Source organism: Opisthocomus hoazin, chromosome 4 (genome assembly GCF_030867145.1).
Source record: "Opisthocomus hoazin isolate bOpiHoa1 chromosome 4, bOpiHoa1.hap1, whole genome shotgun sequence".
Classification (NCBI taxonomy): Eukaryota; Metazoa; Chordata; class Aves; order Opisthocomiformes; family Opisthocomidae; genus Opisthocomus; species Opisthocomus hoazin.
In genome coordinates, this window is record NC_134417.1 from 47117954 (window position 1) to 47134751 (window position 16798).

The 16798-nt window shown below is 49.2% G+C and overlaps 1 protein-coding gene across 1 annotated transcript; it reads left to right on the forward strand.

Moving 5' to 3' along the window:
* The first annotated feature begins 1518 nt into the window (after window positions 1-1518).
* MTURN (maturin, neural progenitor differentiation regulator homolog) lies at window positions 1519-16212 on the forward strand. The gene is made up of 3 exons (XM_075418915.1): window positions 1519-1711; window positions 7434-7556; window positions 14269-16212. Exons 1-3 carry the CDS (start codon window positions 1550-1552, stop codon window positions 14377-14379), a joined length of 396 nt encoding a protein of 131 aa, XP_075275030.1. The 5' UTR covers window positions 1519-1549; the 3' UTR covers window positions 14380-16212.
* Window positions 16213-16798: the final 586 nt, after the last annotated feature.

A 16798-nucleotide genomic window follows, 5' to 3' on the forward strand; every position in this document is an offset into this window, starting at 1 on the left:
ACCTCCCCGGGGCTGTGAGGAGACTGATGTTCCATCATTTTCCCCCGGCGAAGGGAGCTGCGGCAGCGACAGGGAGGGTACCCACGAGAGCACCTCCAGGTTCTCGGGTTTGAGGCACCTGGGCCAGGAGTTCTGGCACGTTTGTCATTTTTTACCAAGCTTTGCACCATCAGAGCACAGCTCCAAGTGCAGAGAGGGGTGCTCAGCATGTGCCGCTCTAACAGCACCCCAGGAATGGAGGCGATACCCAGAACATCCACATGGAACAAATGAAACATCCTTCGGTGGGAAAACCAGCACAGATTCACAGAATCACAGAATGGTAGGGGTTGGAAGGGACCTCTGTGGGTCATCTAGTCCAACCCTCCTGCCGAAGCAGGGTCACCTACAGCAGGGTGCACAGGACCTTGTCCAGGTCTTGAATATCTCCAGAGAAGGAGACTCCACAATCTCCCTGGGCAGCCTGTTCCAGTGCTCCGTCACCCTCAGAGGGAAGAAGTTCTTCCTCATGTTCAGATGGAACTTCCTGTGCCTCAGTTTGTGCCCATTGCCCCTTGTCCTGTCGCTGGGCACCACTGAAAAGAGTCTGGCCCCATCCTCCTGACACACACCCTTAAGATGCTTATAAGCATTTATAAGGTCCCCTCTCAGCCTTCTCTTCTTCAGGCTGAACAAGCCCAGCTCCCTAAGCCTTTCCTCTTAGGAGAGATGCTCCAGTCCCCTCACCATCCTCGTAGCCCTCCGCTGGACACTCTCCAGTAGTTCCTCATCTTTCTTGAAGTGGGGAGCCCAGAACTGGACACAGTACTCCAGATGGGGCCTTACTAGGGCATAGTAGAGGGGGAGCACGCCGTCGTGCCCTACATGTGCGGAGGGGCTGAGTTACGGTTGCACGAGCGCTTGCGTCGCTGGCATCTCCCGATCCCTCAGCGCTCGGCTGCAACTGCGGCGAAATGCAGTTAAACATTGCTCTGGAGACAAGGAACAGCCGCTGGGCAAGATTTGGGAGCCGGTGTTGCCTTCGTCCGTGCAAACTCTTCTACGCGATGCTACGTGTGGGCTCTGCGCCGCCTGGTCACCTCCAAGAGATCAAATCCCACCCGGGTCCGTGGAGATTGTGTCGGGGGAGGTTTAGGTTGGATATGAGGAAAAATTTCTCTACTGAGAGAGTTGTCAGGCATTGGAACAGGCTGCCCAGGGAGGTGGTGGAGTCCCCATCCCTGGAGGCGTTCAAAAAGCGTGTAGGTGCGGCACTTCGGGATGCGGTTCGGCAGGCGTGGCGGTGCTGGGTGGATGGTTGGACCTGGTGACGAACCCCCCCCGCCGGCCCGCCGCCGCCGTCGGCACAAACCGTGAAGCTCCCCATCCCCCCCCCCCCCCCCCCCCAGCCTTCCCCATCCTTGGCCGGCGGCGGGGCCGAGGGCGCGGGAGAGCCCGCGGCGGGGCGGGCGGGTGCGCGCGCGGCGGGGGCGGCGGCGGCGGCGCGCGCGGGCGGGCGGGGCTGGCGGCGGCGGCGGCGGCGGCGGCGGCGGCGGCGGCGGCGGCGGCGATGGCTTTCGAGGCGCTGGCGGAGGCGGCGGAGCGGTGGTGCGCCCGCACGCCCTTCCAGCTGATCGCCGCCGAGGAGACGGAGCGGCGCATGGACTTCTACGCCGAGCCCGGCCTCTCCTTCTACGTGCTCTGCCCGGAGCCCGCCTGCGGCGACAATTTCGTGAGTGCCCCGGGAGAGGGGGACGCGGGGTGGCGGGAGGCGGTGGCGGGCGGGCAGCCCCGCACCGCTGTGGGACATCCACCACCACCCCCACCCCCGCCGCCTCGGTCTGTGCGGGTCCAGCCGGGGGGGGTGGAGGACGGGGCCGTGGCCGGTAAGGGCGGAGGGACGCGGGGACGGAGGGCGGGGGTGGCGGGGCCGGGGGGGGATCCTCCCCAGCGCTCGCCACCGGCCGCAAAATGGAGTCCGCTGGCGGTGGGGGGCGGCCCCGCGGGCAGGGCTGCGGGCACGGACCCCGCACCCCCACCCCCCCGCCTTCCCCATCACCCCGGCCCGGGGAGCCTGCGGGCTCCGGGGTGGGAACCCCTCCCCCCCCCCGCCGCCCCCTCCATCCTCCCGGGGTGCCGGGGCACGGCGCAGGGACGGGCGGGCTGGCGGAGCTGTCACGGCAAATGGAGAATGGGCAGGGATAAAATGGAGTCAGGATGACAGGAGGGCCCGCCGGGGCTGGGGCAGCCGAGCAGGTGCCGGCCCGTCCCCTCCCGGGGCTCCGCGGCCGGTTCGGGCAGAAATGGCACCGGGAGAACCCCCGGTGGCTTTGGGACGGGGGGGGGGGGGGTTGGTGTGTCCCGTCCTGTCCCCGCCGGCCCTCCCGGTGGGGAGCAGAAGTGCCAGAAGAGTTCAGGAGAAGCGGCTCCCCGCCGCGGGGTTTGTGGCCGCAAAGCTCCGGTTAACCGCGACGAAAGGGATTCCTTTTGTATTTTTAAAAAAAACAGCTCCTAGCACGCAGACCGTTCTTGCAGGGATGTTGTAGGACCTTCCCTTCCCGGAGCAGCTTTCATCCCTCGACCTGCCTGACAAATGTTAATTAATTCCCCTCCGGACAGGTAAGCGGAGCACGAACCCGTTTGACAGATGGGTTCGTGGAAACAAAGAGCAGCGAGGTGACTTCTCCAGGACCACGAACCCCGGCCAGCGGGACATGCATTTACTGTGTCAGGCAGATGGTCGTGCTGAATTATGAAAGGAGTTACCCGGAATTTAGTTGTGCGTCTGTCTGTCCAGGGACACACGAGACCTTCAGCCGCGGTCCCGGCCCTGGCAGCGGAGGGTCCCTGGGTGTGGGTTCTCCCGCTCCGCGGTGGGACCAGCCCTGCACACCCATCTCGCCAGCACCCATGAGCCTGTCAAACCCTGGCACTCGTTCCCTTCTAGAGATGCCTGTGCCCAGAAAGGGCAGTGCCTGCTCGACTCTTACGCAGGGATGTGTACGAATCCAACGCAGGACTAGTCTAAAGCTGTGACTGGGTGCTAATGATATCGGAAATTGCAGAGAAAGCACGTTATTTTTTCTTAGACATATATTGTTTCCTTATGTGCTGCTCACTAACAGAGCAAACTCTCTCTCAAATAAGTCTAATCAACTTTAAAAAAAAAGCTTCAGCAGTTTCAGACCCTGTGCCCATGCTTCCAACATGGGCCAATTTTTGTGAGTTTGCAACCACATTTTCCCTTTTTTTTTGGCAAATATTTTCATTCTGGGGTTGCTGGGGAAAGGACTCCCTGCCCAAAGCTGCCAGTAGTGAAACTGAGCAAAAGGGCCAACTGCTGTCAAATGCAGAATGTAAAGAGTGGAAAACTAGAGGCAGTGTTTTCTTCTTTTTTTTTTTTTTTTGCGTAATTACTTGAGGCACTTCTTGTAGTAATAATACTTTTGAGACAGGCAGATAGCTGTCATTCTTAATGCTTTTCCTGTGATGGTGTCTCTTTAATGCGAGTAAGAACCACTAATGAGCTGATTCACCAGCATCGTGTTTTCTGCTCCTGGTGCACTGGGGGGCTTCATTTCTGCGCCCAGCTTGGCTGTCTTGGGTTTTTTGCAGTCATTTTCTTCTTTTTGTATTCCGGGAGGTAAGTTGCCTTTCTGCGTGCGATTACAGGCGAAAGTTTATTTTGAGGAGACTTAATACCAGCCAAGGGACTGATTCTCATTTGCACTTGAGCCTTGTTGCATTGCTCCAGTAACACAATGGAGTGTGAAAGGGAGAAAATATAAACACATATGACACACTCTATGGCCTTTTTGCACCCTGTGACTCTTACAAAGGAGCCTCACATTTAATAAGCATCTGGTGCCTGGTATTCTTGTTCTCTTTCTTTATGTCTTCATTTCATAATAATGCGACTTAAAAAGCTATGTAGGAGGTGCTAGAGAAGTCCATGATAACCCACTGGTAAGGAGGAAATGATGAGCATGATAAAAGGGAGGAGGAGAAAAACGTGGAAAGGTTGCCAAGATGTAATCTGGGGGAGAATGACACTGAATTTTGTATAAAATCAGAGATTCCAGTTAACAACAATTAAAAAATTGTAATTTCCTGAAAAAGTGTCTTTCGGCTAGGTTTTTAACATGCTAAAGATGCAGAAGACCCATCTAGATGCCTGTTTGCATTTTCAGTACCAGCTGGACACTAAAACTCTCTGAATCAGCATTTTAGATAGCTGAAAGACATGTAATTTAGCTCCAGAGGTGCCTGGTGTTCTCAGAAAAATTATTTCACTGGTATAGCCATAACCAAGGACGGTGAGGGTTGCAATGCTATTCATTATAGTCTGTCATTTGTTTTGTCACCGTGTTACTGCCGGTATTCAAAGTAACCCATAAAGCAGGTAAAAATGTGGTACCACTTTGATGCAAGATTTCATGTAAAATATTTTAGAACAGAGTCAGTGAGTCTGAATATTTTCTGCCAGTCAGATTATCCCCACAAAGGAAAAGTTTTGCTGCCGTGCTCAACAGGTGAGCTGACTGAAAAAAGATGGTCCAATAAGTGACTGTCAGCAGCACTGAATCATCTAAGGGTGTAAGGGAAAGCAAACCCTTCCAGATGCAACCCAATGAGTTGCCTCGGCTATGTGCTGTGTATAGATGCTGAACTAAATAATTCAACCATGGTCCTAGGTTGGCTGAGGTGGAAATTAGTGGCTGTGCGCTGTTGTAGTGACACCAAGCAACCGTGAGCAAAAGTGGGCAAGCCTGGAAAGCACATACTCAGATGATGAGGTTAATATTTTTTTAATTGTGCAGCCGCGGCTGAGCGCTGTGGTCCACCGGTTTGCCAGCAGCCTGCTTCTCCCGCTGCAAAGAGATCCTTGGGCGTTGAGGTTTTTCCAGGAAAAGCATCTCCATATGTGCAGCCTTGCTGACTGCTCTGACTTTGTAAGCAGGAGCTGAATCCTTCAATTACGTTTGTTTTTATTTTGAGAGGCCAAAATTCCTTTTGCAGATTCCTCTGGAGATGCATGAGTCAGTGGTGAGACTCGGTTCCTGCACTGCCTCGGTGCAGGGCTGACCGTCCTCAGAGAGCTGTAGATGCAGCTGAATTGATAGGTGTTTGTTGTGGTCAGGGAGTTTTCTTGAGGGGGAAGGTACAGCCAAGCCGTTTCCGAAGGAGATGCATGCACTCATGGCACGTGAGACCTTTCGTAGTGCTTTTGTTGCTACAGCCAAAGTTCTAAATCTTCTGCAGATGTGGAAATTGTTGGAAGCCTTACTTGCTTACTGCCTTAGGATGCTATGCAAAAAAAGTCTCTTCAAAGGCTCGATGATCAAATTACTTGCTTAGGTTTTCACCTGGTGCTAGATCATCCTATTCTGTGCTCCTGATGACAAATTCACACTGCAGTCTAAAATGTGGTGCAGCTTGGAAAGAGACTGTAAAAACGTGATAGGACAGCATGGGGTTAACTTGCCCTGGGGAACAAACTAGCTGTTATTTATAAAAGGGCAGGGCCTGATTTTCATTTGTGTGGAAGCTCCTGTGTATAGCTCTGGTAGTCAAAAGAAGCCACAACTTAAACAAGAATCAGGATGTTAGCAGTTGTAATCATTTTATAGATATAAACAATTACAACAGGTTTAGCATGAGCCATGAATCGCCAAGCTGCCACATCCAGCTTTTAAGTTTGGCACAAAGACTGGAAGTGACTAAACGGTTATAGCTAACCCCACATATTAAGAAATCTTGAGCCAGACCTACAGAATCTCAAGGCTGTTCTTACAATGTTGTGATTTGAAAGTATTCATTTGATATTTTAAAGAGGATTCATTTGAGTTCACTTCATGTACCGTCTGCCTTTTTAGGCCATAGAAATCACAAAGTGCAGGCATACTTTTTTTTCGTTTTTTTGTAAACAGAAGCTGAGATTTGGTTGTATATTTATAGGACTACAAGGCCCATGACTCTTAAGATGGCATCATGAGTATCATGAGACTTGTGGTATGTGCCTTTGAGAGTTGGCAAGACTGTAAAGAACTTACTTTTATTGCCAGGCTGGTTAAGAGATGACTCTGGTGTATGGAAAGAGCAGAATCTACTCAGTAAGGCAGGGCTCTTTTCATAACAAAACATTTCACTGTGTTTATGCTTGTAAAATGCAACAAGCAGCAAAGAAAGTGTAGGTCAAGTGAGGCTCATAGCAAGGCAGTTACAGTTTTCGTCTTAAAGATGCAGCTTAGGTGATGTTAAGTAGTGTTTTCCTTCGCTAAGTGTAAAACTCCCTCCCTGGCAGGTATTCGCTACTGAAGAGGAAGGCAACACGCGAGCCTTATGTTAGGCATTGAAACATTTGTCGTTCTTACTCGTTCCCTGAGTGTTAGTTAAGCTTCAGAAAGACCATTCTCTTTCCTTGTTTAAGCATAACTTACCATTTATATCGCAGTAAAAAGCTGCATGGCGCTTTGGGGGAAAGAGCTGCTGTGCAAAAGTAGAGGTGTAAGGGTCTCAAACCAATTTTGCAGCATTAGGCTTCTCCGTGTAGCAGACTGCCGAAGCCAGTCCTGTGCACAAAGTCTTCAAAAATAAGGTCTTTAAAAGTGTGCGTTAGCTCGTGCTGCCTGCTGCCCTTGTGTGCAGGAAGCATCGTTGCCAGCGTGCTTCCACCATCGCTCACCAGCTGCGTTTCAGACAACCTCGTAGCAGCAGAATAAGCATCAATTTTGGGAGAGGCTTCACAGAGCTGGGCTGGGGAACCAGCATCTCCGAAGCAAGAGCGAGACGAGAGGAATATCCCAGATGGGTTTAAATGTGCCTGCCCAGGCAGAGAAGATTCGGGTCTAGGAGGAGTAACGCTCAAGACAGGGGGGGAGGCATGAAGTGCCAGGGTGTTGTGAGTGCCCAAATGTCTCTCCTTGGAGCTGTGTCTAGCCTGCAGATGTATTTTGCATCTTTTCCTCTGCATCTTCAAGAGAATCACACGCGAAGTTCCACCTCCAGGGTCGCATCACACTTGCACTAGCGCCAGGAAGACAAAGAGATGCTTTATCTCTTCCTGAGGGCTTCATGGCGGTGGGTGATGCAGAAGAAGAGGAAGCCCAACGTGACTTCCAGGTCTGAGCCGGGCTGATGCCAAACAACAACACCTTTACTCGTGAAATGCACAAGGCGTGCGTACCCTTTCATTGCCGGTGTAGTCATAAGGCATTTACTGGATCGATTTCCCTCCTTTCTGATGCATCGCGTTAATAAAATCAAGGTTCCTCCTCGGCAGCGTGGCTTCTGAAATGGCCTGCAGTGCCCGTCCCTGGTGCGGATCTGAACTGCAGGAGGCCCAGCGTACTTTGGCAGATGTTTACAACATGTCACCTTATAAAATTACATGGAAAGGCCAGCATGAATTCCTGTTAATGCCTTTTCTTTCTTGTGTTGCTGTTGGCTTTCAGCACGTGTGGAGCGAAAGTGAGGACTGCTTACCTTTTCTGCAGCTCGCACAGGATTACATCTCCTCCTGTGGGAAAAAGACACTCCACGAAATACTGGAAAAAGTCTTCAAATCCTTCAGACCCGTAAGTGCCTCTTCTTTTACGTCTAAACATCGACAGTTACCTGTGGCTTTTAATAGGATAGCACTGGGTGGAGCAAGGTGGCCTCTGTTCTGCAGGGGCTTACGTCTCCAGCCAGCTGCCTGGACGCAGGGGTGTTAGCACGTAAGCTACTATCAGGCGGTTGGAAATTGTTCCTTGGAAGGCAGCTGCCCTTTTGTTTCTGTCTGCATTTGAGAGGGTGAGATTCCCGCGCGGGGTGGGAGGCCAACTGGTGCGGCAGCCGGCGCCGGCGGCTGCCCAGGGACTCCTGTCCTGCCGATGCAGCGCTGACCCTGAGCGACGGGATGCGAGTCAGTGCCGCGGCACTTCGTGGCAGAGTTGTTTCCTGGCACTGGAATTTGGGAGTTCTGCAAGGATCTGAGTAGCGAAAGTAAACCTCTGAGAAGCTGGAAATATGGTTTCTCCTCAGAGTCGCTTGTTTTGTTTTAGGGCTGGCTTTTTGTTCCCCTAAGTTGTCCAGATTTTGCTGTCAGGATTGTTGCCACTTGGTATTTGCAAACGTCAGTTTGGTCACTGCTGGAGAGGAGGTTGGAGCAGAAGCTGGGTTTTGTGGGGAAGGAGCGTGTATTTTTCTGTTTTGCTGCTACTCAGCTTTCTCTGTCCTTGTTTAATGCCAAGATTTTGGTCAAAGCCTGGGCTGCATCGGGGTGAGGTGGCTTAGGCTGGCTGTTGTCCTTTGTGTTTGCCAAATCCTCCCATTGCACAGCCCCTCCTTTGGAGAGCCTTGGGCTGGGTAAGGGGCTGGTGCGAAGCAGAGCAGAGGTTCGTTGCCAGAGCCGTGCTCCCATAATGTCCGTGGGAAAGCTCACTGATGGACATTTTTAAATCCAACTGAAAATGTAGACCTTTTTTCCTTCCCCTCTTTTTCTGACTGAAAATATATCGCAAGTATTTAGAGCGAAAGGGAGGGCCTGGAGCGCCGATATGAAAACACCGGCCCTCCCTGCGTTACGCCCTTGCATTGCCTTGCCACGGACCGCTGCAGCTGGTCGACATAAAAGAACATCGTTTTAAAGAATCCTTTGAGAGACTGGAAATAAATAGAACAGATGCACACTTTTCTTAGAAAGGACTGGAAATCTGATCCATCAGTACAGCTGCTGGTAATTGTGAAAACATATAAAAATTATAAATATGTTTCCCAGAACAGTATTTGGCTCTTGGATCTTCATAGCTGTTTTCTTCCACTCAGAAAAGCTGTGTCTGTGAGGAGAAACTTCTGTGGCTTTAACTAAAGAGGACTTCAGAAAGACTTCATTAAATTGGTACAGACACTTACTTCATTTAAACCACATTTATTTCAGCATAGCTTAAGTTGCTGAGAAATTGGCTTCAGTCAAACCAGGTTAAGCTACTCTTCAGAATAAAAAGGTTCAAAGTGAGGGGAACCATTACGCTCATTTAGTCTGGGCCCTTCATTAATACATCACATTTCACCCTGTGATTCTGACCACCAAGCACATGAATTGTGGTTGAGCTGGAGCGCGTGTTTTCCAAAGACACCCAGTCTTGATGTAAAGTCCTCAGGTGACTTGAAGGATACAATGCTACTGGGCACTTTTTGTTCTCATCATCAGTTACGCTCCTGTGAAAAACACAAGTTGCGTTTTTCTAGTTTTGCTTGCTAGCTGTTGAATTTCATTATGCTTTTGTCTGCTCAAGAATGGTGTCCTGAGTTGTCAGAGACCTCTTGCAGACTGTGGTCAAGTACATCTTCGTTTTCTCTTGGATGTAGCACAAAGATTAAGTTTCTCAGATTCTCCTTTGACCTAATATTGAGTGATTTGCATCAGCGTAACAAAACTGGTTTTATCATTCAGGATATGGTTGTGTGTAGACAGCGCTAATAAGGAATGCATTGACATTTTCCCCATATGCTAATTATTAAAAAGTAGCATACGCGTGGTAGGAAAGATTTTAAAAAACTAAGGGTGTTGCAGTAGATGTATGGAAAAGTTATTTTACACCCTCAGGCCTTTGCCAGAACAAAACCACTTTTCATCAGTTATGGGGGAATTATTTCCTTGGCATTGCTTTGCACTGTTCCCCATCTTTTCTCTGCTGGACCTGTTCTGGTGATAAAACCACCTTGCTGTGAGCGTGGAGGTCACAGTGCATTTGCAGGGCATTTCTTCTCCACTGTCCCAACCAAGTCTGCTGTTGGAGACCGGTCTGGCAAATTTCTGTTGGAAGAACGGCAGTTTAGTAAAAACTAGTGCTGAAGGTCAGATCGGGCTCTTTTGAAGCATCTGACAGTTGTGGCTACTCAGTCTGAGACACTGAGGAGGAGCCGGGTTTTTAGCATGTGCTTGGTAAGCACCTTCCGAAAGTCTTTTCCATGTTGGCATTTCCAGGCGGACATCCAAGGTTATGAGACTGTTTTGAAAGTCTTTGCTGGGGTCCTTCTGAGGGAAGTACTTAGGAGGAGACACCGGTGATGCATCGGCAGCTCTCCATGCCCTCGTGCATGGCAGCAGCACCTGCTCCCCCTTAACCAAAGGCTCCCAGACCTATTTTTGCCCAGTAACTCAGCCCTGCTCCCTACATTCATAACAGCCCAGCTGTGTCTCCGCAGGCTTACCCTGGGGCTGCAGCATGGGCAGGGACTGGCTGCTCGCGCTGCTGGGCCCTGCGTTTTGGAGGCGGTGAGAGGGGGGATGCCCAGCGGTTAGCATCCCTCTCAGTGAGGGGCAGAGATTTCCCTCCACTTGCCGCTCTTCCGTGGGCACAGGAGGCAATGAGGGGAGTCTGGGGGCTGCTCGCCAGCCCTGGCTGCTCGCAGGCATCTCTCCCTTATGTTTTATGGGCATGAATGCAGTGCCAGGGCAGGGTATTTATTTAGATGAGGCTTTTTAGAAAGTGCTGGTTAACCTGTGGCAGCCAAACCACACCTCTAAATCCTGCTGTAGACAAGGTAAAGCTGTTTTTTTGCTGAAGGTGGTAGGGGGCATGTTGTGTCTGCCCATTACTACCTTCCTGGGTCAGTTTCCACAGAACTCTGTGATTTGCCTGATTATCCACTTAATCAGGCAGGACCCACAAGTGCCAGAGACCACAGAGGTACGTGAAGCAGTATCAATAGCACCGGGCTCGAATACCATTATTTGACCTCAGAGCATCCCAGCTCCTCTGACGCCTTTGTCTCTCTGGTGCCAGACGTGTCCATGCTGGTGCTTGTAAGCACATCTGCTTGGAGACTAAGCCCTTCGCACCAGGATTTGACAGAACTGTATTATGTCTCATGTAGCATCGTGTGGACTGCTAAAGCTCGGTCTTGTACTTGGTTTATTTTTCAGCATGCTTGTACATCAGCTTTTGGTAGGACCCAATGTCACTCTGCTTTTGTGACTTAAAAACTACTAAGTTATTTGTGTAAAATCAGGGCACTTTGGAAGATTTGAGAAAGAAAGACATAAAAAATAAAAAATGCTTGAGGGACATCACACCAACTGGCAGAGTTTGCAGAGAGCCAAAATGTGACTTGTACAATTCAGCAGCAGATTCCAGGGCTCCTGCATTGAGCTTACTTTCAGCCTAGAAATCCTGCATCTGAACTTGGGAGACTGCAGTGTAAAAGCCATTTATCCCATTAACCCATTTATTCATTGTATTCATACACGTCTGGGTGACCTCTCCTTTGCCTCCAGATGTGTCCTTTGGCCAGCAGGAATGAATAGATGTGGATCAGGTGGTGCTGCTGCTGGTTGTTGTCCTCCTTCCCTCCTCACCACCCTCCTGTCCTCCTTCTCTCCATGCATCCCCACCTGGTGCTTTTGTTCCCCTTGGCTGCTTGGCTGATGGATCAGTGCTCTTTCTACACCCCTGTCCTGTTTTACCTCTTTCCTGCTGGTTTTCACTCTCTACTGAAGTCCTCTCAACTCTGCCACATAGCTGATATTTTAATATGTGAAGTAGATGTGGACTAGAAGCAGAAACTAGTGTGTTTGAAAGCAGACGAGGTGGGAGTCGGTCTCGGGTCAGCTCAGGCTACCTTCGTCATCTTATGTTGTCCTCATCTTTTATACACCCTCCTGCTTTGACACAATGTAGAGCTCTCTGCACTTTCAGTCCTGATCCTCCCTCCTTGGGGTCAAGGTGTGGGCTCATTTGTCACTGCAGTCCAGAGGTTAACAGCAGTGAGGGACCGTAGTCCTGTGGGAAGTGACGAAATGCGACCTCTAAAAGCAGGACCTGTACGGTCAAGGTCCTTGGTGCCTTGGAAGATCCTAAAGTGTCCATGAGAGAACAAAACTGCACCTCTCTTGGAGGAACATCCCATCCCATCCCATCCCCATCCCCATCCTTATCCTTTCTACACTCCGTAAAACTGCTGCTGTCAGCAGTATCCCTGTTTGATGTACGCTGTGCCAGGGAGACAAGAGATGGGTTTTTGGAGGGGGAGGGGAGAGGGGATGTGTGAAAAGCAGGACGTGCTTTCCATCCTGCGGGATCGTGCACGTCTTTGTGGTTCGCGTGGTGCATGTTGTGTTTTCCGTGCTAATTTTGCACAGGAGAGGCTTACGGTATCCCATGAGATGAAGACTCACATGGCTCGTTTCCCCGCAAATCAAGGAGGAATTACAACCAGAGCTGGGCAAAAAAAATGTGATCAAAGTTCTTTCTGCTCGGTGATATAAATGGAGCAGTGCAACACTCACATTTAATTTGAATACACCAAATCAGTTTAGCAAAAGTAATACTGGTGGATAAAGAAGTCTAGAGGCCTTGCTTTTGCACTTTAAAAACAGAGTATTTTAATTTTAGCTTCAACACGAAAGAAAACCCCCGCATCCTGAAAATGAACCGAGTGGTGTGACATTCAGTTAAGCATTTGATTTGAAAAATGTCTATGCATAGGAATATTTACTCTTTGTTCTGCTCAGAAAACAAGAAAATTTTCGGCTTGGGGTCTCTCCGTAAGTATTTTTAAAATGTGAAGGAGGGGGTTTAGTCAGTGAATTCTCCTTCCATTTTGCTGCCGAAGAAACTCTGCAACCAAAAAGCTGGTTTTCTCCTGGTGGCAGTGAGGAATATAAGCTTTATTGGACCCAGAGTCTAATTCTGTGCATTGTCTTTCTACCCACTGAATAATTTTTGATGTTGATCACAGACTAGATCAGTTTAAGTCCCTAAAACTCTGCCTCGTTACAGCCTTCTCATTTTCATGCTACCACCTAGCAAGTGTCACTCTCCTCCTGATTTTTCTGGATTTTGCCTTTTATGAGAGCTAACAACAGCTGCGTCACTCTCCAAATAGAGTGTTGCATGCATCTGTGCTGCTCTTCCAGCCCTGGCAAGCTAAATACATGGTATTCCCAGTAATGTCTGGCATGTGATTTTGCTTTGAGGAAATTAATAGCTGCTAGTATACAATTCTAATATGTGATTTCCACAACAGATGCGTTATTTTGACTGTTATTTGGTTTATCTATCTTCCTGGCTTCTGTTGGCTTGGCAACCCTCTGGAGAAGAGGGGAGAAGTTCAAGCGTCGCTGTTTGCTCCTTTTCCGGAGCAAGTGCCGTTTCGGTGATTGGAGCCATCGGATGGAGGCATGCAGACGTTGTGCAAGGAAGACGGGCTGGCCGTTCTTCACAAGCCCAAATCTAATCTGCAGAAATTTAAAGGGACTCTGGCAATTTTGAGTTGAATACACAGTATTTCTCACTGTGAGGGCTTTACCCAGCATGCAAGGCTTTGTCTGGTGTGGTGGAGTGAAGGGTAGAAGAGAAGCACTTAAGGTGGTGGGATCTTTGGGGTTTTAGGGACTCCTTGCCTACTCCGTACTGGCTGGTTCTGCGTGGGGATGCTTTCTTCTTTGACCTTTGTCGGGTTCACAGAATCACAGAATGGTAGGGGTTGGAAGGGACCTCTGTGGGTCATCTAGTCCAACCCCGCTGCCAAAGCAGGGTCACTTAGAGCAGGCTGCACAGGACCTCGTCCAGGCGGGTTTTGAATATCTCCAGAGGAGGAGACTCCACAGTCTCCCTGGGCAGCCTGTTCCAGTGCTCCGTCACCCTCAGAGGGAAGAAGTTCTTCCTCATGTTCAGATGGAACTTCCTGTGCCTCAGTTTGTGCCCGTTGCCCCTTGTGCTGTCGCTGGGCACCACTGTAAAGAGTCTGGCCCCATCCTCTTGACACCCACCCTTGAGATACTTATAAGCATTTATTAGGTCCCCTCGCAGCCTTCTCTTCTTCAGGCTGAACAAGCCCAGCTCCCTCAGCCTTTCCTCATAGGAGAGATGCTCCAGTCCCCTCATCATCTTTGTAGCCCTCTGCTGGACTCACTCCAGTAGCTGCCAAACACAATCTTAAAACTGAGATAACTACTGCTACAGTATTATCACAGTTCTTTCTGAAGTTAAACCACTGCCAAGTCTAAACACTCGACAATTCGTGATAGGACCTCAGGGAGGAACACAAAGCTTTTTGCAAGTGCTCTGCTTTGGTTTTATTTATCTGTCGGTCTCTGAGCACTTAATTTGGTGTGAGGATCCATTTTTAAATCTCTCTCTATCACTGGAGGGGGTGAAAGACAGTCAAGATCGTTATGCAATACTATGATTCCAGAGTTTGAGGTATCAAGAAGTGGTCCCTAGATATTGTGTGAAGATTTGCAGCGAAGCTGCACGGGTGGGTAATTCACTATTACACAGTATTTTCTCTTCTTTGTAGTTACTTGGGCTTCCAGATGTTGATGATGATGCATTTGAAGAATATAACGCAGATGTGGAAGAAGAGGAACCAGAAGCCGATCACCAACAGATGGGTGTCAGTCAGCAGTGATTTTCTGAGAAGCTAAACAATTCGGAAGCCTTTGGTACCAGGTGGGGTCAGGTGGTCCCACATTAGCCTGTTCGAATTAGCGCATCACATGGGGATATCTGGCTCCCAGGATAAAAATTTTACAAAATGGTTTAAAAACAAAAAAAAATTAATAATAATAATCTGTGATGAGCTTTGCTAAGAAGTGACCTGAATTTTGTTCCCTGCTTAGTGGGTTTTCTATGGAGTTGTCTTGGTAGCATTCTGCCGTTGTCAGTCTAGAAGTAGTTTTGTTGCTGACTTGTCTCTTTGATTTGCGTTCGAGAGTAGCGTCCGCTGACATGAATGTAGAGTTCCGTGAATGTAGGAAGCGTGTGGTGAGAGTGCCGAGTCCTCACCGGTGACCTTTCCGAGGGAACCAGCGCAGAGAGCAAACGCGACCTGCGCTGTTCTTTTTAGTTCAGCAGCTATGGTTTTTGACAAAGTACCAAACTCGGAGAGATTTCTTCTGAAAAACACTAGTTTAATAGTGCTCGGTACTGCAGAAGTGCACATGAAGGCTTAACAAAAATAATGGGAAGCGGGAAATCCAGGGGAGTGTTGGTGTCAGACATATTAATATCGTTTTGCGGACACTTGAGTTTACAAGTGCTGGATTAACAACTGGGAGTAATTAGTATCAGCAGTACACGTTATAACCAACCCTGGTACTCCTGCACCATTTGATCCAAAGCCAAATGCTGCTTTCGTACAAATCAGTTAAAAAATAGCCATCACCTATCCCACTTCTGCATGACAGCCAACTTTACGCTTCGCTGTTTTTAATACACTGCTAAATTATTACTGAAATCTCGCAGCATTGTGAATTGAAGTGCAATTTAACTTTGAAGCCATAAGGGTATAAACCAGCACCTGGCTCTTAAAATTATGCTGGACCTGTTCCTCTCCCTGGGCCTTTGAGCTGGTCTGGGCATTTACACCTCCTTGGAGTGAGCTGAAATACTGCTGCTGTGGCTGATACGAAAACTAGTGAGGTTTTACTTCGCTGGGGACTTGCTCCCCAGAGGGGTTTGGCGAGTTCTTGGTGTAAAGGAGAAGACAACCCCTCGTATTTTATACCTGTTTTGCATAGATTGAAGTGACTCGGACGAGTGCCAGACTGTGAAGATACAGGGTCTCTTTATTTACTTGACTTTTGTACTGAAAATATAAGAAGCAAAGGGGATTCTGTTGTAATACAACTGTTTTCCACCATTGAGCAAAATGTTTCTAAATTTACTCCTTTTTCCAATTTTTTAAAAATTGTGAAATTAAGGTCACACGCTTCAAAAGCCCTTTTATACAGAAATTAGCCTTATAAAACCAAACAGTGAACAAAGAGAAAATGCTTGGACAACTCCTAGAAACAACTCGTGCCATTTTGCAAACCCTGTTGTTAGCGATGTCTCCTTTTCAATAGATTTTTTTAAAGAATTTTTTTTTCAAGGTTACTTAAGAGAGCGATTTTTCTTGGTGGTTTACATTTCTGATGATGACTTGAGAGGTGCATAGCACTTGATTTTTCCAATCTGGGGCGAAAACCTGCCATAACCCGGACGGTATGTGGTGCCTGAGTATGCACGGAAGTGTCTGCAACACTGTAAAAGTCAGAGTTTAAGAATATAAAAAGTGGAAGAGAAACAGAGCTTAATGCAACTTTGTACATTCTTTCGGCATGCAGGCATAAACATGGTAGTCGCAGCACATTTTCTATGGACTAGTGACGTGAGAACCGTGGCAGTTCATTGTATAACACTGTACAGCAGCAATAGGCTTTTTGCTTACTAAAATAAAGTGTAAGACCGGTGGTTTCCATCCCTACTTTAAGTCCTTAAGTTTTTCTTTCCTCTCCAGCTATAACAGATGCCATATCCTTAAACAGAGCCTTGCTTCGGGAGAACCTTATTCTTTGTAGCATCCAGGCCTTTGGTTGCGGCTCACACGAGTAGATCTTTGGGGCTGATTTTCCTGTGCTGTAACACAATGCAAGACATAATTTACAGCAGCGCAAGCTGCAGGCAAAGTCCTGCCATTCAGGTTTGCGTGCACCCGTTTCACTTAGGTGGAGGTGGCTGGCACCGACACGCACGTGCGCGCATCCACGTGCACGCCTGCACAAGCCCAGGGCACGGCCGCGTGGTGAGCGGGGCTGCGGGGTCGGTCTGGCTGGGGACTGACCCTCTGCCTTCTTACGGACAGGAGGTTTTCCAGCTGGACCAGTCCCACCGTCTGGTTTAGCGCGTGGCCGCGTGGACAAGTGCCGGCACGAGAGAGGGGAGGGTGCAGGGGTGGACGTGGGTGGTAGCTGAGGACCTGCAGCCGAGGGCGCCTGGCACCCCTTGCCCAGTGTTAGGGGCCCGTGGCGGAGGTGTGGGCGCAATCTCAACTGGCCGAAGCGCTG

Coding starts and splice junctions, on each gene's coding strand:
- MTURN (XM_075418915.1), top strand. CDS start 1,550: ATGGCTTTCGAGGCGCTGGCGGAGGCGGCGGAGCGGTGGTGCGCCCGC. Junction 1,712..7,433: donor CCGCCTGCGGCGACAATTTC/GTGAGTGCCCCG, acceptor GTTGGCTTTCAG/CACGTGTGGAGCGAAAGTGA. Junction 7,557..14,268: donor TCTTCAAATCCTTCAGACCC/GTAAGTGCCTCT, acceptor TCTTCTTTGTAG/TTACTTGGGCTTCCAGATGT.